This window comes from Saccharomycodes ludwigii, chromosome V (assembly GCF_020623625.1).
Source record: "Saccharomycodes ludwigii strain NBRC 1722 chromosome V, whole genome shotgun sequence".
Lineage (NCBI taxonomy): Eukaryota > Fungi > Ascomycota > Saccharomycetes > Saccharomycodales > Saccharomycodaceae > Saccharomycodes > Saccharomycodes ludwigii.
Genome location: NC_060204.1, coordinates 923582 through 948242, shown reverse-complemented (window position 1 = coordinate 948242; position 24661 = coordinate 923582). Strand labels below are relative to the sequence as shown.

Sequence of the window (24661 nt, the reverse complement as noted above, 5' to 3'; positions counted from 1 at the left end):
AATTAATACCAAAATTTTTTTTTTTTTTTTTGTTTTTAGGAGAAAGAAATATATAATAAAATATTTTGAATTTATATTCTTTCATATTCTTTTATTTTATTTTATTGTATTTATTTCTTACCACATTCAAACATAGCATCTGTCAATTGATATCTAGAAACCATCGCTAAGAAACACCTACTTATACCAATGCCAGTATGCATACATTATACTAAAAAAAATTCTATTTATTATTTTTAAAACTCCATTTTACTAACAAATTCAAAAATCATAAATTTGTTCAAAAAGTTGTAACTAAAAAAATACGAGGGGATTCGGGAATTGGAACAGAAAAAAAAAAGCTTCCTTTCTTTCTCTTCTCTTTCCCCCCTTTCCTCCCCCGCTCATTAAAATAGTTATAATGATTATGCTTCTAATTTATATATATATATTACAAATAGGCCTACCATTCCACTTTTCAAGTAACCAATAACGATAGATTTGTTGGCAATTTCGTTCTATTACCAATAAATACACAATTCAGGGGACCAAGTTATCCTGCTAACTCAGATTACGATATTATAGATGAATGTTTAGATTTGTTTAGAGCCAACTCTTTTTTCAAAAACTTTGAAATCAAGTCTCCAAGTGACAGAGTTTTGATCTACGGGATTTTGTATATAAATTCTTGTCTAAACCATTTGAATAATAGAATGGATTATAATGAAGCAGTTAAAGTTCTAACCAATCTATCTTTGGATAATTTTAAGGTCCCTGGTGAGGGTGGATTTCCATTAAATAATATATATTCTGTCCCTTTACAAGATAGAAATGCTATGGAACTATTAAGATCGTATTTACAACAATTTCGTCAAGAATTGAGTATGAGATTGCTACAAAGAGTTTATTGGGACAGTAATTTGCAACAAGTTAAAACTGGAGCTGGCAACTATCCTAGCAAGTTTTGGTTGGCATTTACCAGGAGGAAATTCATGAACAAAAGTTTATAAGAAATACTGTCTATGGTCTAGTGTGAGAAAAGGATTTTTTTTTTTTTTCTTCCTATAAAAACTATAAATTAAATACGTTTATATATATATATATATATATATACTATATGTATTAAGGAATTATTATTAGTTAAGTTGAAAAAAAATAAGGACTTCAAATGAAAAAAAATAAGAACTTCAAATGAAATAAAATAATAATAATGGTTGACGATCTTAGTTTGTTCTTTCCATGGTTATTATTCCTATTATTGTTGTATGTAACTACTATTAAAAGAGAGTAGCAATAGAAAATAGAATTTTGTTGTGATATGAACCGCCGAGGAATACGTATTATAACTAACAATCATAAACACAATAAGAAAGCATGATTAATAATAAATTCTTAGCCATGGATTGGCGAAATGCAAAATGAAATAATGGAAGAAGAATAAGAGCAAGAACAATGGGGGGAAAGTATAAAAGGGAAGGATCCGTTCAAGATGTTCTTCATGGTTGATTTATAGTTTTATAACAACCTTTATTATTTTATATAAAATATCAAATATCAAATATCAAATATAAGAATACTTCTATCGTATGCGTAACTCAGGATTAGTCGTAGTAATTACGGGTTCGGATTATGGTAATTAATTTCCTGTTCTATTTAGGTCTTTACATATAATAAAGATTATTTAAAACTATAACTTAAATACTTTTGATGAGTAACTTGATAATAAATCATCACTTTATATCTAATGTTCATATTAATCTTTTCCAACATTTCGTTGTTGTTTCACCTTAGTAGTGTTTTAATGATCTGCTTTGAATGAGCGTAGCACTTTTGAGGTTGACTTATTTATTACTTTACTTCTTGCGGTAGACATTCTTTATATGTTGGTTTTAATATGCGTTTACTTCTTGCGGTGGACATTCTTCATATGTTGGTTATAATGTGCGTTTAGTCGCTTTCATATTACTACAACTTCTGTCGTAATAGGAAATCTCCGTAATGGAAATTACCTTAATAGGAAATCTTTGTAACAAAGATGCCGTTTATAGAATAACAACGAAATGTTGGAAAAGATTAATATTAAATATAAATGTGAAAATAATTCATATATAAAGCGATGATTTATTATCAAGTTACTCATCAAAAGTATTTAAGTTATAGTTTTAAATAATCTTTATTATATGTAAAGACCTAAATAGAACAAGAAATTAATTACCATAATCCGAACCCGTAATTACTACGACTAATCCTGAGTTATGCTTACGATATCTGGTAGCGCCGCTATCGACCCTTACCAAATGTACCTTGATTTAAATAAAATGAGACAGACCAAGAGTGTTATGGAATACACTGACAAGTTCGAGAAAACTAGATTGTTATTACCTATCGACTTTGTCTCAGAAAAAGCCCTAATTGTAACTTTCATCGCTGGGTTAAAAAAGGACATTTGTAGAGAATTGAGAATTCGTGACCCGCAAACCTTGAGAGAAGCCGAAGAGATGGCCTGGAGAGCTGACAACTTAGGATCTAAAACGAATAATGTAAATTGGTATGATACACCAACATCAACAAGTAATGATCCGGATGCCATGGAAATCGATGCCATGCAATCCAAATATATGAACCGTAATAGTAGTTCAGGACGTCGTAATTACAACAGCTCAGAACGTTGGGATTACAATAACAGAAACCGTCGTAATTTCAACAAGTCCAACTCGAATAACGATTATTGGAAAAATCGCCTCGAAAGCTTATGTAGAAATAAAGGATTATGTTATGAATGTGGTGATTCAGGACACTACGCTTCTAAATGTCCAAAGAGTCAAAAGAGAAACGCGAGTTCTCCCACGCCTCAGAGATATTGAACTAAACTGTTTAAACACACAGAAAAATAGAAAAACCATCGCTAGATTTACGAAAAAAGAGAAAAAACAACAAGAAAACTACAAAAACAATAAAAAATTACTACTAAAAAAGAAAAAAAATAATAATAATAATTACAACCAACCGTTGCAAAGACCAGAACCAAATAGTATAAAAAGTCTATACCAAGGTCACGTAGAATTTGCCTACGCTGATCCTGAAGAATTAGGAAAATTTGAACAATATTATAACGAAGACGAGGAAGAAGTGTTTTACGATGCTAACTCGCAATTACCAGCTACAAACGACACAAAAGCTGAAGGAATAGAAACCGGTACAGATGAACAACTCAGTACGGCAGGAATAGAAAAAGACACGAATCCAATCGTAGAAATAGACGATAGGGATGAAGTTATGGACAGAATGAGAGAAAGACTCAAAGAAAGAAAAAACTCTCGTATATACCCCTTAATTATGAAAACTCCTAAAATTGGAAGGAGGAGGGAAGTAGAATTGTTATTGAACGATGCAACACTAGCAACGGTCCTGATGGATACAGGAGCCCCAACAAGTGTAATTAGCCGAAATCTAGTAGAGATAATTGGATTAGAAGTTTCCAAAGCGCCCTTTCAGAGTATAAGTGGAGCGATTAAAGGAACCAAAGAAGGTACGAACAAAGCTACAACAGTACGTTTTACAATTAACGACAAAGAATATAAAATAGATGCGTATATTTTAGACACAATTAACAACAAGGTTATTGTCGGAAACCCCATACTTGAAACAAACCCTGAACTGTTGAACATAGAAACCGAGGACAAAGAACAGTTGAACGAGTTATTAGAGGTGACGATTGAAACAAAGGAAAATAAAACATGGAACTTTATTCCAGAATGGCTCAGGAAAAAGTTTAGAGATATTGTAGGTACTAAATTATTACCTGAAACACATAAATTGGTAAATGTACACCATGAAATAATACTAAAGGATCCCGAGAGACTCCCAAAAATGCAACCTTACAGAAGTACACCCAAGCTTGAAGAAGAAGCAAGGAAAATGGTTGATAGCTTATTGTCAGATGGATACATAGAAGAATCCAAAGCCCCAATAGCTTCACCCATAATCATGGTAAAGAAGAAATCTGGAGATTACAGATTATGTGTTGACTACAGAATGTTGAATAAAAATACAGAACCAGACTTGTTTCCCTTACCATTACTAGACACTATATTTGCCAAACTAGGATCTTCGAAAATATTCACAACCTTAGATCTATTAAATGGATATTACCAAATTCCAATGAAAAAGGAACACAAACCCTTGACTAGTTTTGTCACCCCATTTGGAAAGTATCAATTTACTGTTATGCCTTTTGGTTTACGAAATGCACCTTCAACATTTGCAAGACTAATGAGTGACATATTCAGAGATTTAAAATTTGTTTGTATTTATTTAGATGATATTCTAATACACAGTGATAATACAGAAGAACATTGGAAACACGTAGAAACAGTATTACAAAGACTAAAAGATCATGGTTTAGTTGCAAAAAGATCAAAATGTTATTTTGCACAAAGAAAAGTAGTATTTTTAGGACACGAAATTAGTAGTGATGGTATCAGACCATTACAAGGAAAAACCGATGCTATTAAGAGCTTAGTAGTTACCCAAGATATTAAGAGTGTTCAGAGATTCTTAGGAATGATTAATTTTTACAGAAGGTTTATACCACGATGTAGTCATATAGCTAAGCCACTAGTTGAATTTACAGCAAAGAAGACTGAATGGTCAGACGAACAAACACAAAGCGTTGAAACTTTAAAGAAAGCACTAGGCTCACCACCAATATTAGTCCCGTATACACCCAAATGTTACATGAGACTAACTACCGATGCATCGTATGATGGACTTGGAGCCGTATTAGAAAAATTAGAAAACAACAAGCTAATTGGAGTTATTGGATACTTCAGTAAAAGCTTACAAGGTGCACAAAAGAATTACCCACCTGGAGAATTAGAATTATTAGCAATAATTGAAGCACTAAATCATTTCCGATATTTACTACATGGAAACCATTTTGAATTAAGAACAGACCATATTTCACTTTTATCATTACAAAATAAGAAAGAACCGTCAAGAAGAATTTCCCGCTGGTTAGACCTGCTAAGTGAATACGACTTCACTTTGACATACCTAAAAGGTACAATGAACCATATTGCTGACACACTATCGCGAGACAGTAAAAGCTTAGAAGTAGATACCATTGATGCAAAATCATGGCTTGAACTTTATGAGAATGACCCCTGGTGTGCTGCAGTTTTGCACGGAATGAAACATATAGATAATGTGAACACAGAAGGAATGGATTTACATTTATTCAAGAAATATCAGAAAAAATGGACTTCATCAAGACAATTTCAAGAAGCATATACAATAGACAAAGACAATTTCTTATATTACAAAGACAGACTATGTGTACCACAAAAAGCAAGAAATTCAGTGTTAGAGTACTATCATGACAATGCTATATTAGGAGGACACTTTGGTGCCGATATCACTTTTCATAAAATTGCAAAAGACTATTATTGGCCTAGTTTATATTCGAATATACAAGATTACGTAGCACATTGTTACAACTGTCAAGTTATGAAGCAACACCGACGAGCCTCACAAGGTTTACTACAATCTTTAGATGTTCCAAAAGGACGATGGTCACATATTACTATCGACTTTGCTTCAGGACTACCACTTACATTTCGTCAGAACGACTTTATTTTAATTGTCGTAGACAGATTCTCGAAACGATGCCACTTTATACCATGCAAGTGCACTACAGGTTCCATTGAACTTATTAATTTACTATTTAAACACGTTTTTGCTTACCACGGATTTCCCCGATTTATTACCTCATACAAGGATATTAGAATGATGAGCACTGCATACAAAGAATTAGTGAAACGATTAGGAATTCAATTAAAAATGTCAAGTAGTAACCATCCTCAAACAGATGGACAAACTGAAAGAGTTATTCAAATCTTAGGTCGTATGTTAAAAAGCTATTGCTCCGTACATCATCAACAATGGGATAATTTTTTGCCCATTTTAGAATTTTGTTACAATTCGACTTATTTATCTAGTATTCGAGCTGCTCCGTTTGAAGTTGATTTGGGTTATATTCCTAATAAACCACAAATATTTACGGAGGGGGAGAGTTCAGCACAAAATGACTCCGCAGTTGAATTAGCCAAGAAATTGAAAGCAATAGAATTGCGAACAAAAGATTTTTTAGCTGCAAACGCTGAAAACAATGAAGTAGCCAAGAACAACAAGAGAATACAAATTATATTAGAACCAGGACAACATGTATTAGTACACAGAGACGCATACTTCGTTAAAGGCAAATACTGGAAGATACAACCGATATATTTAGGACCTTTCAAGGTAGTAAAGAAAATTAATGATAACGCCTATGAAATAGATTTACCAAGTACTAAAAAGACACATAGAGTAATTAACATTGAATGGTTGAAAGAATTCAAACATGACCCAGACAGGTACCCAAAACATCCGCCAAGAACTGAAAAAGAAATGGAATTTAGATTAACCGAAATAGTTAGCGTAATTGGAATCACAGAAGATAAGACGAAGCTGTATGCAAAGTTCAGCGATGTCGACCCAACTCTATCTGTAGAAATACCACTCAGAATTTTTAACAAATTACCTGACTACAGAAAGACAGCCTTATTGGCAAACTTTAAACAACTCTGGAAGCACTCAGTTTCGGAGGAGGAGGATGTCGTAATATGAAATCAAGTAAACACATATTACAACCAACATACAGGAAGTCTCCGTAATGGAAATTACCTTAATAGGAAATCTTTGTAACAAAGATGCCGTTTATAGAATAACAACGAAATGTTGGAAAAGATTAATATCAAATATAAATGTGAAAATAAATCATATATAAAGCGATGATTTATTATCAAGTTACTCATCAAAAGTATTTAAGTTATAGTTTTAAATAATCTTTATTATATATTATTATTATAATATGTAAAGACCTAAATAGAACAGGAAATTAATTACCATAATCCGAACCCGTAATTATTACGACTAATGCTGAGTTACGCTTACGATATCTTCAATTGTTATGACTCCATGGCCAAGTTGGTTAAGGCGTGCGACTGTTAATCGCAAGATCGAGAGTTCAACCCTCTCTGGGGTCGTATATATGATTTATTTTTTTTTTTTTATTTCTATGTACTTCTGATTATTAATTATTTTTGTATTGTAAAAAAGAACAGCGGTCTCATGACTGGAAATGAGTTATTTTATAATATTATGAAATTGTTTATTTAAACGGCAGCGTTATTAACGATCACATTTTTTAGTTGTTTTTCGTTTGTTAAAAACAAAAGCAAGAATTAAACGAAGGTAAAAAAGCAAAGATTATCTTGTTATTTTCTTAATATTAAGCTTTAATTTTGTTTATAAACGACAACCAGCTGCTTTTGTTCTTTAAAACCGAAAAAAATAAACTTTGATTAAATTAAATAAAAAAAGGTTTTCCCCGTTTCGTATTATTTCAATCTTTTATACTTTAGCTTTCTTTCTCTCCTTATACTTTTTCGACAACTTTTAGTCTATCGGTTACATTCCCTTACTTTTCCTTCGTTCCTTTCTTTTCTCTTTAACTTTTTTTTCTTTTTCTTTTTCTTTTCTTTCTATTTAATTTAATTTTTTTTTTTTTTTACCTTCGACTTCCATACATATATAAATAAAGACATTCGAATTATACTTCTTATCAAATCATTTTCTTTTTTTTTTTTTTTTCAATCTGGTTTCCATATAAACCCAACTTTAATCATCATTCAATACAACTCATCTGTTCTTCCTCTAATCACTCCCTTATTATCCTCCATATCAATTTTCACGATAACACTAAGTCAGTTTTACTATTATTGATAACCAAAATTAGAAAAGTGTTAGAAATTTAAAAAAAAGAAAAAAAAAAAAAAATATATATATATATATATATATATTAATAAATAAATAATTAAAATGAGTGGTTTAATACTTGACAACGTGGTCGAAGATATCCAAAACATTACTACCACAACATCACCATCTAGTGGTAACGTTGTTTTAAATGCTTTAAACTATTTATCAACCATATCATATTGGAAAATTTTTTTCACTTTTATCTTTGTTGGATTGGTTTGGGACCAAGTTTCTTACCAAATCAAAAAAGGTTCGATTGCCGGCCCAAATTTCAAAGTTTGGCCTATTATTGGTCCATTTCTAGAAAGTTTGGATCCTAAATTTGAGGAATATAAAGCCAAGTGGGATAGCGGTCCATTATCCTGTGTTTCTATTTTCCACAAATTTGTTGTCATTGCAAGCACTAGAGAATTGGCCAGAAAAATTTTGCAATCTCCCAAATTTGTTAAGCCATGTGTTGTTGATGTTGCTATCAAGATTTTAAGACCTTCCAACTGGGTATTTTTAGACGGTAAGGAACATACTGATTATAGAAAATCGTTGAATGGTCTATTCACCCAACAAGCTCTATCCCAATACTTACCATCTCAAGAGCTTGTTATGGATGAATATATCAAAAAATTTATTGAATTTAGCAAGTCTAATGATTATAAACCTCAGGTTTACTTTCACGAAATGAGAGAAATTATGTGTGCTTTATCCTTGAAGGCATTTTGCGGTGATTATATCACTAAAGATCAAATTAGAAAAGTTGCTGATGACTACTACTTAGTTACAGCCGCATTGGAACTAGTTAACTTCCCAATTATTCTACCATACACCAAGACTTGGTATGGTAAGAAAGTTGCTGATATGACCATGAAAATTTTTGAAGGTTGTGCTCAAATGGCTAAAGATCACGCTGCCAAAAATGGGAAACCAGTCTGTGTTTTGGATGCTTGGGCCAAATTGATTCATGATGCCAAAACCAGTGATGATCCAGATGCTAAGTTTTTGCATAGAGAGTTTTCTAATAGGGAAATGAGTGAGGCTGTCTTTACCTTTCTATTCGCTTCCCAAGATGCTTCCTCGTCTTTGGCTTGTTGGTTATTCCAGATCTTAGCTGATCGTCCAGATGTTTTGCAAAAAGTTAGAGAGGAACAATTAGAAGTTAGAAATGGCAATCCAAAAGAGCGCTTAACTCTACCATTAATTGATAAAATGAAATATACTAACATGGTCATTAAAGAAACTTTACGTTATAGACCACCTGTTTTGATGGTTCCATATGTCGTAAAAAAGAACTTTCCTGTCGCTGATAACTATACTGCCCCTAAAGGCGCAATGTTGATTCCAACTCTATACCCTGCTTTACACGATCCTGAGGTTTATGAAAACCCAGATGACTTTATTCCAGAGAGATGGGTCGAAGGTTCTAAAGCTAATGAAGCTAAAAGGAACTGGTTAGTTTTCGGTTCAGGCCCACACGTTTGTTTAGGTCAAAAATATGTTATGATGACTTTTGCCGGTTTAATTGGTAAATTTGCTTTGGAATCCAATTGGGAACATGAAATTACTCCACTAAGTGAAACCATTAAAGTTTTTGCTACTATTTTCCCCAAAGATGACTTGTTGTTAACTTTTAAAAAGAGAGACCCATTAACCGGTCAAATTTCTGAATGAATGGATGAATCCCAGGTTCTGTTGTAACGGATTGATTCTTTTCGTTCCTAATATTTATAATGTCTAAGAAATTATTTTTAAGGTACTATGTACTGTTTTAAATATTCTTTACTTTTTTGGTTTTTGATTTTTTTTTTCTTTATTAATTGAAGACATTTAAAAAAAAAAAAAAAAACAAAAAAAAAAATTAAAAAATTAAAAAAAGAAAAAACTATACAAACGTTGTTATTATATATATAATTAGATATATGTATATCTATATATTGTCGCTGTTTTATTTTATTTTTATAACAATTGCTTTTCTTATTTATTCTATTTTGTCTATTTTGAAAAAAAAATAAAAATAAAAATAAAAATAAAAAGAAAAAAGTATGTTGTGGCCAGTTGAGAAATTGAGAGCAAGCACATTGAAAAATCAATAAACATGCCTCACGTTTAATAGGGTATATATTTTTTAATACCGTAGGAGTGAGGTAAATATGTTTTCTATATTTACATGTATATGCATATGTAAGGACAAGTTCAATTAAACACAACTTTTTTACCTTCAAATTTAACTTTATTCAATTTCTGCTCTTGTAACTTTTTGGCTTCCCAAGAGGGATGAATCTTTGTATTACTTCTCCTTTCCATTTCTTTGTTTTTCTCTCTTTTTTCTTTATCCATTTCTTCTCTTTCCTTAGCTTTTAATTCTCTCTTCAACTGTCTCTGCTCATATTCTAATTGACGCTGTTGTCTCAATTCCTTTTCCTTGATCAATTCCCTTTGGATATGCTTGGCCCCAGAACCAAATTTTTGTTCCCAAATTTTTCTTCTAGCCCGTTGTCCTCTCCTATTTTTCCTTTGTGGCTTTTCTTCCTTCACTTCTGGTTCAAAGAAATCATCTTCGTCATTATCTTCATTGCTTAAATATCCAACTTGTAAAGCTGGCAATTTATATTTTTTAATCGAAGAGCCTTCATCTTTTTTGTTGCTAGATATTTTTTTGGCAGATAGCTGTGGTTGATCTGTTTCACGCTTTCTTTTTGTATATGTATCGTTACTACGTCCTCCACTAACACTCTCATTGCTTGACGTATCCTCCTCTTCATCACTTGATGCTGCTACCACGTCTTTGTATTGAGCCAAGATATCATCCAAATCTTCATCTTTCAAGTTTCCATCATTTTTTTTATCAATGGAATCACCAACTTCATTCGTACTAGCAGGTTCAACATCATGCATGTTTCCATTTGTCTGTTCTTTTTGAATTTTAGCTTGCTGGTTATGGTTTTCTTCCCTCGATTTTTTTCTATTCTCTTTGTTTAGTAACATATTCAATCCATTTTCAAATTCGGTTACTAATGATCGGACTTTTTTATCCTGAAATATTTTCGATATAATTGGATTCAAACCTAATGGTACAATTATTTGAGAATAAACTATGCTTGGATTGTATTTGTTCTGTTTATCCTGGAAAATTTCAAAAAAATCGCTACTTTGGATCCAAGCAGGTGCTGTTTTATTCTTGGTAGTGCTATCATACGTACACATTCTGGGAATCGTTAATTTAACTACTTTAGATCTAACAATCCTGTCTACAATGGCATCAAGTTCGTCACTGTCATGGTTTTGGGAAGAAGATAGTTTTTCTTGAAATTGCTTTTTATTTTGATTCATTTGGAAAATGGTGGTTAATTTTTTAGTTAAATGATACACTTTTTTATTAAAAATATCCAACTTTAAATTGTTTAAGTCTTTAAAAACATCTTCCCTGTTTAATTTGGATAATTTGCTGTTTAAGATTGTTTGTTTTTTAATACTTTTAGTGTTATACAATTTTTTAGTAGTGATCAGTCTAGGTTCGAACTTTTCCAATGAATTGTTTAAATAATTATATTGGTATTCTAGGTTGTCCAATTTAAAAATTAAATTTTCTTTGGGCATGGTGTTGAGGGAACGAAGGGACTAGCGAAAGCAATGATTGGTTTTTTATTTGTTGTTAGTTAATCTTTTATTCTGATGGTTATTATAAAGCAAAGTTAATTCTATTATATGAGTGAAAAGAAAGATAAAAAGAATATCAAAAAAAAAAAAAGAAAATTACAAAAAAAAAAAAGAAAAGAAAAAAAGAAAAAAGAAACGTGTAATATTATAACAACAACAACAACAACAACAAGCTTTCCACTTATTGCTATTCCAATTATTACAAAGTTTATTTATGGTCATAACATTTAGAAAGCTCCCTTCATTCTTTCATAAAAAACATGTTACTTATTTCCGCATTTCACAAAGAGTAATAATTAAACATTTAAAAACATATATATCAGACTGACATGCAAATCGTTAAGTTATTTTTTTGGCTCTTCATGAATAAAATCAGTTAGAATTAATAACAAAAGTCATCATATATATATTTTGAATATAATAGTTATTGATCAAGATTCTATCTATCTTCTTGTTATCCTTAACAAGTAATTCAACTTACATTTCGTAAGTATTGCATTAATACGCAAATCTGGTTTAAAAAAAAAAAAATTTAAAATAAAAAAAAAAAATTAGAAAGCATGTTTTTGTATCAGTCTAAACAGCCCTGTCACAGGCAATTATCATCAAGTTGGTAATACTAAACGTGTATTACAATAAGTTGACCGTCGTGATAAAAAAGGAATCATCATAAAACATGCTAACAAAAAAGATAGATAGAAAATTAATGATAATTGAAAGATCAGACATTTGAGTTAAAACACTCATTCATATATAGAAAAAAACTTTTCCATCAGACATATGCTTGTCTTTGAGTTTTAATTTGTATCATCATTATCAAAAAAAAAAAAAAATTGTACATGGAAAGAAATATAGAATCATTCACTAATAATTCAGTTAATACATAATATTAAAATTAATCGAATTCTTCAGAAAAGCATGAATGGTATAAAATTAAATTTTTTGTCTTCAGTGAGAAAAACCTCAAAAATCAGACTCGTCATCTATTTTTAAAAATATCATCACCGTAATCGACTATATTTTCAAAATAAATATATGTAACATATCAAATACTTCTTTCCATATACATAACTGTTCACCACCCAAGGCAGTAAAAAATAACACTTAAAATAGATTAGGGATCAGTCACGGAGGGTTTCTGAGGCCCACCATAAAAAGCAGTGTCACTCATTCAAATTTAAAATTAAAAAATTCAGTGCCCAGTGCTATGACTCTTCACATCCCAACTCCTTATATTCCTTAACATGAAGAATACGGCTGTATTCAACAAAGTTAGTCAGTACACAAAAAAAAAATAAGTAGAAGGGATTAATAATTATAAAAATAAAAATAAAAATCAAATTCATTAATATTTAAGTCAGGTTGTTGTTTGCCAAAAAGAGTTCTTCAATTAAAAATCAGAAGGTAATTCCAGCTTTATTCTTTTTGATTTTTCATCATAAAAAATTAAATAAATGAAAATGATATTAGAAAGAAATTTTTAAATATAATAGCATATAGTGAAGGATACAACTATATCCTTGAAGCAATACTATGATGTACTTGAACCCAAAAAAAGAAAAGGGAAAAAACAAAATAAATAAATAAAAAAAAAAGTAGAAGCAACTAAAAGGGAAAACTATCAGTAAATGCATATTTAGTTTCTAATCATTAGATATTCAGAAACTCTAGTTTGTAATTTTTTAAATGTTGGTCATCACGTTGAAGCACGTTTCTCTTTATTTTATGCTTAAATGTGTTTTTTTTTGTTTTTCCTTTTTCTTTTCTTGATTCACACAAAATACTCTATATTTAAAAGTTAGTAGCTAAAAAAAAGAAAATAAAAAAAGACAGTGAACAGAAAGAAAAAAAGCTTTGTAACGTTCTCCTCTTGGATGTCTTTTTACTTTTTCTTTTCTTATTCTGGATAGATGATATGTATTATTTATATAAAGGATAAAAAGATTGCATTGAATACCGATATTGTAATCATAATGCTTAAGAATGTAAAAGGATTGAAAAAAACTGTTATTTAAATACAATTTGAAGAAATTTAAGAAAAAAAAAAATGTTGCTGTTTTTCCTTTTTTTTTTTTTTTTCTTTTTTCTTTTTTTTTTTTTGTTTGTAATTAAAAAATTTTCAAAAAAAAAAGAAAGGAAAAAAAACCGTTTTAGGGCTTTTTTTTTTATACGTTGTCTTTTAATTCTTTGTTTGTTTCTTTAATGCAGCAGTCACAATTTGACCACTGCTTAGCGAAAAGACAACCTTTTCATCTATCTTACTTTTCTTTTTAATCCAAGGTCAAATATATCCTCTATCCAACAATAAATTAAATCTCACTCCACCAAGGGTCTTTGTCTCCATACATTATATTCATCCATGAGTGATCCCAACCTTCAATCAACGGTAACCCCAACCCAATTTATTAAAACATGGCGTCTAATTTTTAATGATTTAAGTTCTCCCAATAAATTAGTCCAACTTCTCATATTAATGGCAACCACTCATATCCTATTTCTAAGTGATTATACGAAAAACAAATTATCCACCGTTGATATAACTACCATAATTGTTACCTTTGTGACTTTTATTGCAGCATATATGTATTCATTAAGGAAACAAAGCAATCAAATTTCCAACTATAAAAATTATAACGAAGGTTACTATTATTATCACTTAACTAATCATAAAAATGGGGTCTTTGATGTTTTTTATCTGATTTTTTTGCCATTAAGTTTTTCTCTATTGTACAGTAGTGATACTACTACTTCCAAAATGCTAATACTAAATTGTTGTTTGCTTTTCAACTATTTAAGAATCCCCGTTTTCACTAAAATTCCATTACAATCCATTTTCGGGTACCTTATTCTTTCTTCCTACTACAGTAATCATGACGTTGCAGTCCCAGAACTTTCTCATTTGTTCATAGTCTATTGTTGCATAATAAATTATATGATTTGTTGGATACTGGTTAAAGTCTCCCAATTAAAAAGTTTCACCTTGATTGAATGTAATTTATTTTCTATTTTATTAACCAATGTGTTATTCATTGTTGATTTTTCCTCCACTTCATTACCGTTCCAAATTTTGCAAAAATCATTAATTGCTCTTTTTATCATCATGTTGGCAAATTTTATAATCGATCCCCTTTTCACCAAACCACAGTCTATGACTAGATCGGGTTTATTATTGTCCAATATTTTAGTTGGCTTCCCAATCTTAATCAATTATTTATTAACCCCTATTTTCCACAGCAGTAATTACACACCAATCATATGGTTATACAACTACATTATGCAATCTTCTACAAGGCTAGTTATATTATGTGTGTGGTTATCCTGTTTACTAATCTTAATTCCAAATATTGTGATTTTTTGTCAAAACGGAGTCTCTTTAAACACATCGAGAAAAGTCTGGCATTTTCTGATTTTGCTATTAATCTCGATTCCCTTTAAGTATGACCCTGATTTTGTTAAAATTTCCCTTGCTGGGACAATCCCGTTGTTTTTAATCGTGGAATATATTAGATTTTTGCAAATTTGGCCGATTGGATCCATGTTGGATATGAAACTTAGGTCCTTTGCTGATTTTAGAGATAACCAGGGCCCAATAATCATCTCTTACATTTATTTAATCATAGGTTGCGCGTTACCTTTACTAATTGATAACCAATTGTGGGGTGTTATATCTTTGGGTGTTGGTGATTCTTTTGCATCTATTATTGGCGGAAGATACGGCAAAATTTTTTGGTATGGTACAAAGAAAACTTTTGAAGGCACGCTTGCATTTATATTACTAACTTTTGTTACTTCTATTGTTTTATTTATTTTTTATACCTCCACTCAAAATAATAGGGACATTGGTCTCACATGGGACCTGGCTTCTCGTTATTTGTTAAATTGTTTTGTTTCTGGAATATTAGAAGCCAATAGCGATATGAACGATAATATATTGGTGCCGGCCTTCATGTTAGTACTATCTAAACTAATGCACATTTAATATACAGAAGAATATACAATATATATACATATATAGATATACAAAAACATTTATTTTAATTGTGTTATATTTTAAAATACAAAGCTTAGAATAAAAAAAAAAAAAAAAAAAAAATCAAAAATTACATAACATAATTCCATACATATACATATGTATGATTAACTAACGTTAATGTTTGTTACCACCCTTGTTGGATTTTTTAGGCTCACCGCCTTCGACAAACTCAACCAATTCTTCAATACTTTTGCCAACTAACTTTTTTTTATTAGATTTGCCGTTTTTCTTAGCACCACTATTTGATGAATTAGCTTGTGTACCGCGTGGAGCAGCATTTACAGCAGCCTGAGTACGAGCCAATTTCTGAGATGCAACAATTCCATTCAAACTGTTTAACCATTGAGTGGCAGTTAAAGTCAAATTATGATCTAAACCTAACTCATCAGAATAGATCTTATGAGCCTCCTCAATACATTTCAAAGAATTTGTATAATCTTGGAAGGTAGCATACAAGTTACCCAAAGTGGATAAGTTCATGGCATAAGCAGTTCCCTTGAACCCGTTTTGAATCTTAACTATTAAATCATTGACCTTTTCAACAATCTTAACAGTCAAATTCAGCTCTTTACAGCGCAAAGCTAATCTTTGTAAAGTTTCTAAAATAGATAAAATACTTGGATGACAGTCATAACCAACAGATGCTTCCAAAATGTTCAAAATTCTGGATATTAACTTGACGCAATTGTAGGCAGATTCATTACTAAATTCCAATATGGCCAAATTGGTTAAGGCTTTTAACGTAACAAAAGAATCGACACCAGTTGTTCTTTCCAAAATAATACTAGCTTGACGGGCAAATGCAATTGCTTCTTGGATTTTCCCCTGTTTGGAGTAAAAGAATGATAAAGTCAAATAATTTTCACCAACAGAAGCATGGATGGATCCGTTGACTTGTTCTTTAACGGCAATGGAACGTGAGATTAAAGAAAAGGCTTCCTCTTGGTTTTCACTCAATTGAATAGCACCGGCATTCCACAATTCATCGGCAAATGTTGACACATAATCAGAGTCTTTAATAACAGGCCTAACAGTGAAATCACTTGTGGAGAAAGTCTGTAAGGGTGGTTGTAACTTGTTTCTTGTTTTCTTATCCAATGATTCCTTATAATTTTCAAATTGTTCTTTAGTAAAATAGTACGATTTATTAAACAACTGGATACCAAATTTCATACAAATAGATCTAATCAAATTAAATTGGTTTCTAGTAGCTAGTTCCTTGTCAAACCAATCGTCACTAATAGTACAATGGAAACGAATGGAAGCTTCGTGTTGGATTTGCTTAATAATGGATTCACGAGTCAAGCCAGAAATGCTGCTGATAATTTCCTTATCCTCAGCATAAGCTGGATCTAAAATTTGAAGCTCGGGTTGGGTATTATATTGATTGCCAAATAACAAATTGAAAACATAGGAAATCAAGGCAGGGACAGTAGTAACTGGTAAGCCAAAAGATTTGTTCTTTAAAATATGCTTCAAAGAACGAGAAACAACTTCTAACTGAATAATAAAACGTAAAAAGTTCAAATTGTCATAGTTCACAATATGTGGCTCTTCAGTATTTGGTTTTCTAATATCTGCATCATCCAAATTCAAGTTTTTGGTTAATTCTTCTGGAACATCTTTACCTTCCATAACATATTTGTTGATCTCTTCACGTCTCTCTTTGATCAATTTTTCAATTTTAATTAATCTATTCTTTTCATACTCCTTGTATTCTACATTACGCTCAACAAGTTCAGCTTTTTTCTTTTCATGATCCTTGACTTCCTTTTCCAATTCATCTTCAACTAGTTTCAAAAAAGCACCCAAGTAACGCATGTTAACACCCGATTTATGAAAAATATCAGTCAACTGTTCACCATCAAAGGGCAAAGTGACCAATTGTTCCAAAATGTTTTTGAATAATTGAGGAATAACTTTACCAGTTAAATATTCAGAAATTTCTTTGGAAACGGGATCCTTTTCATCATCTGGGTTGAAACTAAACTCTTTTTCTTCAAAGGCTTTAGATAAATCTAATTTGGTAGTCTCCACCTTTTCATTCCACCATTTATTAACCAATTCATGACGAATAAAAGCATTTCTGTGTGGATAGCGCTGATTAGGATCTGAAACACCATCAAAGTACTCAGAAATAAACTTGTAATCCAATGGCTGGAACCCATACAGGTCCATGATGTAGTTTCTCTTATCAGAACCTACCAATCCCTTGGTTTTAGAAGAAACGAAAAATTCTTTCCCATCAACAGTATGTGGTTTCAAGTGGAAATACTGGCTTAAAGCATTTAGGTTCTTGTTAAATTTCTCATTGTATGCAATTTCGCCAGTTTCATCATTAGAACCGTATATAACCACAATATCGTTTGCGTATCTGCTATCAAAATTTTCCTTTTCCTCATCTTCCTTAGGTTTGGCTTCTGGGTTAACACCCATGATTTCTAGTAAACCAGGAACAGTAGCTTGGCATAAAATTCTGCGGCCACAATAGTCAACAATAGTAGTCAACAAGTAACGAATTTCTTGAGAACCTAAACGGTGTAAGATTTTGATAGTGTTCAAATCAGCGTTGGTAGAAGCAGAAACATATTCTGAACCACCTTCTTCTTTATGTTCGTCCATGTAATCAGAAACATAACTGTAAAAAATGTTGTGGTGGTAATAAGTTTTAGCAGCTTCCGTCTCTGCAAAGGAACTATCAATGTTTAATGGGGTCAATTCACCGTTAATGACTTTCATGGCACCAGTAACAGCAGCAACGTTGAAATCATGAGCAATTTTGGCCAATAATTTTTCACTGGAGACACGATCATGGAAGGTGGATACAGGCTCATCTCTAACAGACTGGAATTCATTACTTAAATCCCTATCTTGTTGTAAACCTTCGATTGCAGGCATTTGTAATGTGGTGTAATCACCAACAATGTTCGGTTGAGAAACAAACCATGGCTTATTCAAAAAGGTGGTAGTAACAGGAGAGTAGTAAGCCAGATCTAATGTAGATATCTTTTTTTCCAAATCATTAACATGAGAAATAAATTTCTTGGAGTGGTGTGAAATAACGTCATATAAAGTAATACCACGGAATTCATCTTTTGGAGATGGATCAAATTTGTTGGAGCTTGATTTGTTAACATAAAATCCAGCAGAATCACCAGTGATATGGAAAACTTCGCCTTCCAAAGTGACAACTTGTAAGTACAAAGTATGTCCTCTGCACTTATAAAATGATGGGACAGGATTGTAATTGGAAATTGTTAACGAACGAACACATGGAGCAATAAAATTATTCTTGTAAGCTAAGACTTTTGAAATGCCTGGTTTGGCATCTTTATCTAAAATTTCAGCAATGATATCAACAACTTCTTTTTTTTCCTCCTCAGAAATTTGAAACTCTTGAGCTTTCTCTTCATTAGCATCTTCTTTTGTGTTCTCTTTTGCACCTTCTTTTGCACCTTCTTTTGAATCCTCTTTTGTGACTTCTTTTTCTTGTTGTGCTTTAGCTGGTTTAATGTCTTTTAATTTTAAATCATCAAAGGTGGCACCTCCAGAAATGGCAAATTCAGAGATCCCGTCAACACTTTCAGATAAAAGCCCAATAGAACTTCTGAAAGATAAAAAGTGAGATATAGCGGAAGCAGTAGTATAATGAGACAGTTGTAGATGTAACACATATTCTTTACTAGTTTCGTGTAAATCTTTGAAACTTTTCAAAAAATCGACTTCTTTGCCATTGTACAATAACGTGTAATTCGTGATGAATTTGCATTGTGGGGTAAAGCGTAACAGATCAGCAATGTTGGTGACGATAGATTCTCTTGAAACATCATATTCAATTTTATTATTGTCTTTAGACGCTAAGCTTAGAGGTAATTTGAAAATAACCTTGACAGTGGTATCTGAGTCGCTCATGGGTGATGGGTCCGTATATGGGATATGTACAGGTTGGGTTTCTTTTTTTTTTTTTTAATTTTATAATACTATATTATATATTTAATTTTACTTTATAAAAGTTTAATAGGAAAGTAAACTTATAGGAGAAACATTATAAAAGTGACGTATTATAGGAGAAAAAAGGTTGATAGAGAAAAACTCGAGCAATTGCACACATGTAAAAAAAAGAATTGAAAAAAGAATTGAAAAAAGAATTGAAAAAAAAGTCGTAGAGAAAAGGGGAAATGTTAGCCTATTAAATTAATATTTTTATGAATAAATAAATAAATAAAAAAATTTTTTTCTTTTCAAATTTGTTTAATTCCCATCAAATGAAATAAATATCCGGTGGCATTAATACGTTAAAAAACTTTGCTTAAAAAAAAATTATTGTTCGGAAGTCATTCGGTCTAAAAAGGTAATTGAAAACATGGAAAGGAAAAAAAATACTACTCCGATACGGGGAGTCGAACCCCGATCTCCACGGTGAAAGCGTGATGTGATAGCCGCTACACTATATCGGATCTTTGTTATATTTTCCTAAATCTTTGTCGAGTCCGGTCTTTGATAGATACATGTTTGGTATCTCTGGTTAGTCTTTTTTTCTTTTCAAACTTTAAATAACAACGATTCTTTTGTTTAATAATCACTTCACGTCTCCACCGCTATCCACTCGATAAAAGTTTAAAAATAAACGCATAACCATGTTATTATCGTCAAACTTTAAAACAAATGTCATTTTTATGCTGATACAACCTATTTTATAAAAAAGTTTTTCGAGAGGGAAATTTGCAAAAAAAAAAAAAAAAAAAAAAAAAGGTCAAATGTATGTACATATCATCCATCGAATTCCCCAAAGATTTTACAAAAAATATTGTTTCAGGCACCACGCCCTCCCCCCACAACTCAAGAATAGTACACATTTCAATGCAAAGCGACCCACTAACGAATGACCCCACAAAAACGTCCACAAGCTCAGCCAAGTCTCCCAAGAGAAATTTAAGATACCAAGTCCACAAAGAAACACAATCAAGACATTAAAAAAATAGCTCAATCTCTTTCAAAAGCAAATTCAATTTGTTATAACGAAAAATACGTACCTAATCCCATAAGTCATAAGTGCACCACATATGGACGCACAAGTAAATAAATCGTAAATATGTAAAATAAAATCGTACGTACATATATATATATATCTTTCCTCTTAACCTAAGCAGCGACATGCAAAACCAAGTCAACAACTCTACAAGAGTAACCATATTCATTATCATACCAGGAAATCAACTTGACAAAAGTTGGAGATAACATAATACCAGCGGAGGCATCGAAAATAGAAGAATGAGAGTCACCCAAGAAATCACTGGAGACAACAGAGTCTTCGGTATAACCCAAAACACCCTTCATAGTAGTTTGAGAAAGCTTCTTGACAGCTGTCTTAATTTCCTCATAGGTGGTTGGCTTTTCCAAGTTGACAGTCAAATCGACGACAGAAACATCAATGGTTGGGACTCTGAAAGCCATACCAGTCAACTTACCGCTCAAAACAGGCAAAACCTTACCAACAGCCTTGGCAGCACCAGTAGAGGATGGGATAATGTTGTAAGCAGCACCTCTACCACCTCTCCAGTCCTTCTTGGATGGACCATCAACAGTCTTTTGGGTGGCAGTGGTGGAGTGAACAGTAGTCATCAAACCTTCCTTGATACCAAAGTGGTCATTGATAGCCTTAGCCAAAGGAGCCAAACAGTTGGTGGTACAAGAAGCGTTGGAAACAATCTTCAAGTCTGGAGTGTACTTGTCCTCATTAACACCAATAACAAACATTGGAGCGGTCTTTGATGGAGCAGTAATGACAACCTTCTTGGCACCAGCATCAATATGTTTTTGAGCGGAATCCAATTCCTTAAAGACACCAGTAGAATCAATAACAACATCAATTCCGTGCTTACCCCATGGCAAAGTGGCTGGGTCCATTTCGTTGTATACTAAAATCTTTTTACCATCGACAATCAAATCTTTGTTGTCATGGGAAACTTCACCCTTGAATCTACCGTGTGCGGTATCATACTTGAACATGTAGGCAGCGTAGTCGACAGAAATGAATGGATCATTGATGGCAACAACTTCAATCTTTGGGTTTTTGACTGCAATTCTCAAAACAATTCTACCAATTCTACCGAAACCGTTAATAGCGACCTTAACCATTTTTGCTTGTTTATTTGTTTGTTTACTTGTTTTTGTTTTTAGTTAATTTTTTTTTGAATATCTGAATATACTGTATATGTATAACCGATAACTTTTGTATGTTTGTGATTGTTTTTTATACTTTATCAATTAAATAAATAAGTGAAGGGATATGGAAAGAATTGAAAACTACAGATTAGAAATGATGGAAAATAATACTCTTCCTTTTATATGTTTTTTTTTTTTTTCTTTTTTTTTTTAATTTCTGATTTCTATATTTCATATTGCTGATAGTATCGTGTTCTTTAAAAATTAAAGAACAAGAGCTACTCTATTAGAAGAAATAAAAATAGAGAGATTCCACTAAATAATTATTATAATATATTGTTATTGTAATGTGGGATGCTCCTTGTATCTCTTGATGTTGAGGAAGCTAGTATAAAGAAATTTTACCTTATTTCTTTCTATTTTTTTTTCACATTTCTGGCAGCATCTCTTTTTCGTGATTCTAATCCACTTTCAGTCACCCTTCTCCCCTTGCCCCTTTTTATTTTAGTATTTGTTATTAGAGGAAAGTAAGCCCTTATTAAACAACTAAATTGGAATCATTTGTTACAAATTAACCGAAAGCGAAGTGGGAACAAAGGGAAATTATTATTAATATTAATATTATTATTATTACTATTGGATGAAACCAATAACTTATTGATAGCACTATTAGTGTTAGCAGTAAGGAAATGACGGGTTATGTGATATACTGACAGTAACTCTCGCTTAATCTGCAGCTACTAAGAAAAAGGGGCAAAAAAAAAAAATGATGAGGATTATATAATACTCCACATTATTTTATTGTTCGTTAATATTCCATTCCATTCCACGTGAGAGAACCACATGGCTCCCCTTACGGAGTTTTTTTTTTTTATTTTTTTTTAACTTAAAAAGTGCGTGTTTTTTAACCACCTGTAAAAAGGTGCATCTTATATCTACGTATATATCATTTACATATATCAAATCATATATGACCGGTATACGATATGTTAATAATACTCTAAATATTATTATTATTATTTCTACTGTATTTAGATCTATCCATCGAGAAATTCCCACTTTTTTTAATAAAGAAAGAAAAAATGATGGATGATAATTACCAACAGCAGTAGCAGCACCAAACTTGTTATAATCACACCAAACACATACGTTTATAATTTTAATAAAAATCCTTTAAAAATAATTTTTTTTTTTTTTTTTTAGCTCCATTTACTGTAATACGTATAACTGTCAAACCATATCAAGTGATTATAATTATTCTACTAATTATGATCTGGGTGGCATGTTGAAAATAAAATAAAATAAAATAAAAAAAAAAGCCCACTTGTATACGCAATTATGGTTAATATAAGATTAAAAATATTAATGGTAAAAAAGGAAACAAAAATTAAAAATAAAATAAAATCTAGAAGTTTTAGTAAAAAAGTGGCGGTCCAATAAAGATCCCATTTCCATTGTATCACTAAGTAAAAACGAAAAAAAAAAAAAAAAAAAAAAAAAAAAAAAACTCTTGTTCATAAAAATGTAAACCGAAATACAAGCATTTCTGAACTGGTATTTAATTACTCCCTAATACTGTTACCAAGCAATATGGATGTAAAATACAAAAAAACAAGTAAATTAAAAGGAAAAAAAGTAAACCAAATACTCCGAGACGGGGAATCGAACCCCGATCTGGCATGCGACAAACGCCAATTCTAACCGTTAAACTATCTCGGATTGTTATTTCTCTGTGTTATGAAGTAGAATTGTGTTTATCACAATCCGTACAGAATATAGAATGATCGGTTAATAAAAGATCGGTTAATAGAAGATCGGTTAATAAAAGATCGGTTAATAAAGGACCAACCAATAATAATATAACATTGTCGTGTCAACATCGAAACAAGAACAGAAACAGAAACGTGAAAATAAATCGTATATAAAGAGAGGATTTATTCAAGAGAAATCAATTATGAAATTAGTTATAATATATAAGTTATTAGTTAAAAGTATATAAAAGATCAAGCAACAAACTATTACATCTGCCTTGATATAAATAGTAAAGTATCAAATCTGTGTACTAACCCTGCCCCTCTCAGTATATCCTCTCTGCGACATAACAAACCCTATCGTAAGCGTAACTCAGGATTAGTCGTAATAATTACGGGTTCGGATTATGGTAATTAATTTCTTGTTCTATTTAGGTCTTTAAATATTATAATAATAATATATAATAAAGATTATTTAAAACTATAACTTAAATACTTTTGATGAATAACTTGATAATAAATCATCTCTTTATATATGATTTATTTTCACATTTATATTTGATGTTCATATTAATCTTTTCTAATGTTTCTATTAATCTTTTCTAATGTTTCTATTAATCTTTTCTAATGTTTCTATTAATCTTTTCTAATGTTTCTATTAATCTTTTCTAATGTTTCTATTAATCTTTTCTTGCGGCCGTCTCCGTATGTTCGGTTGTAATATGTGTTCATTTGGTTTCATATTACGACACTCTGTTGGTAATAGGTTATTGGTTAAACTCATATTATAATTGTTACACAAATACAATATTGTAATACAATTAACAATAAGCAACAGATCCGAAAACCCATATGCTAATTAAGACGCACAGCTATAATAGAATAACGAGAATAGTAAAGGAGAATAAAATTAGAAACAAGTTAGAAGGGTATATAAAGGAAGAATATCTCTAAAGATGTTCTAAATCATTGTTTTATAATATTAAATGGTATTTTATATTTATCTTGCATAGAATCTTAAACATAACGAAAAAATAATTACTGAATCCGGACCCATAGTTATTGCAAGTAATCTTGAACTACGCTTATGACACCTTCTCTTTTAAAAAGATCCATTATTATTTTTGCCCATGGTTTTTAATGCAGTAATATCTTTAGTAACCCTGGTAACTAAGAACACATGGTCTTGGAAATTATAATAACTATGTTATTGCTAATTTAT

The 24661-nt window shown here is 31.2% G+C and overlaps 7 protein-coding genes and 7 non-coding genes across 14 annotated transcripts; 5 read left to right on the top strand and 9 right to left on the bottom strand.

Moving 5' to 3' along the window:
* Positions 1-692: 692 nt before the first annotated feature.
* Positions 693-989, top strand: ARC18 (Arc18p; the record flags this gene model as incomplete). Its single annotated transcript, XM_046079029.1, has 1 exon — positions 693-989. One exon carries the CDS (start codon positions 693-695, stop codon positions 987-989), a length of 297 nt encoding a protein of 98 aa, XP_045933840.1.
* Positions 990-2754: 1765 nt separating this feature from the next.
* Positions 2755-6648, top strand: SCDLUD_004218 (uncharacterized protein; the record flags this gene model as incomplete). Its single annotated transcript, XM_046081617.1, has 1 exon — positions 2755-6648. The coding sequence occupies one exon, from the start codon at positions 2755-2757 to the stop codon at positions 6646-6648; it is 3894 nt and encodes a 1297-aa protein (XP_045933839.1).
* Positions 6649-6993: 345 nt separating this feature from the next.
* Positions 6994-7067, top strand: SCDLUD_004217. The gene has a single exon. It is a non-coding gene; the product is annotated as a tRNA-Asn (tRNA).
* Positions 7068-7902: 835 nt separating this feature from the next.
* ERG5 (C-22 sterol desaturase) lies at positions 7903-9504 on the top strand (the record flags this gene model as incomplete). The annotated part of the gene is made up of 1 exon (XM_046079030.1): positions 7903-9504. The coding sequence occupies one exon, from the start codon at positions 7903-7905 to the stop codon at positions 9502-9504; it is 1602 nt and encodes a 533-aa protein (XP_045933838.1).
* A 522-nt stretch (positions 9505-10026) lies between these two features.
* BUD22 (Bud22p) lies at positions 10027-11430 on the bottom strand (the record flags this gene model as incomplete). The annotated part of the gene is made up of 1 exon (XM_046079031.1): positions 10027-11430. One exon carries the CDS (start codon positions 11428-11430, stop codon positions 10027-10029), a length of 1404 nt encoding a protein of 467 aa, XP_045933837.1.
* Positions 11431-12059: 629 nt separating this feature from the next.
* Positions 12060-12165, bottom strand: SCDLUD_004214. Its single transcript, XR_006829236.1, has one exon. It is a non-coding gene; the product is annotated as a snR73 (small nucleolar RNA).
* A 231-nt stretch (positions 12166-12396) lies between these two features.
* SCDLUD_004213 lies at positions 12397-12497 on the bottom strand. The gene has a single exon (XR_006829235.1). It is a non-coding gene; the product is annotated as a snR75 (small nucleolar RNA).
* Positions 12498-12607: 110 nt separating this feature from the next.
* On the bottom strand, positions 12608-12714 carry SCDLUD_004212. The gene has a single exon (XR_006829234.1). It is a non-coding gene; the product is annotated as a snR76 (small nucleolar RNA).
* A 395-nt stretch (positions 12715-13109) lies between these two features.
* Positions 13110-13194, bottom strand: SCDLUD_004211. The gene has a single exon (XR_006829233.1). It is a non-coding gene; the product is annotated as a snR78 (small nucleolar RNA).
* Positions 13195-13849: 655 nt separating this feature from the next.
* On the top strand, positions 13850-15469 carry SEC59 (dolichol kinase; the record flags this gene model as incomplete). Its single annotated transcript, XM_046079032.1, has 1 exon — positions 13850-15469. The coding sequence occupies one exon, from the start codon at positions 13850-13852 to the stop codon at positions 15467-15469; it is 1620 nt and encodes a 539-aa protein (XP_045933836.1).
* Positions 15470-15637: 168 nt separating this feature from the next.
* Positions 15638-19435, bottom strand: CLU1 (translation initiation factor 3 subunit CLU1; the record flags this gene model as incomplete). Its single annotated transcript, XM_046079033.1, has 1 exon — positions 15638-19435. The coding sequence occupies one exon, from the start codon at positions 19433-19435 to the stop codon at positions 15638-15640; it is 3798 nt and encodes a 1265-aa protein (XP_045933835.1).
* Positions 19436-19908: 473 nt separating this feature from the next.
* Positions 19909-19980, bottom strand: SCDLUD_004208. Its single transcript has one exon. It is a non-coding gene; the product is annotated as a tRNA-Glu (tRNA).
* A 685-nt stretch (positions 19981-20665) lies between these two features.
* Positions 20666-21661, bottom strand: SCDLUD_004207 (type I glyceraldehyde-3-phosphate dehydrogenase; the record flags this gene model as incomplete). Its single annotated transcript, XM_046079034.1, has 1 exon — positions 20666-21661. The coding sequence occupies one exon, from the start codon at positions 21659-21661 to the stop codon at positions 20666-20668; it is 996 nt and encodes a 331-aa protein (XP_045933834.1).
* A 1674-nt stretch (positions 21662-23335) lies between these two features.
* Positions 23336-23407, bottom strand: SCDLUD_004206. Its single transcript has one exon. It is a non-coding gene; the product is annotated as a tRNA-Asp (tRNA).
* Between the last annotated feature and the right edge of the window lie 1254 nt (positions 23408-24661).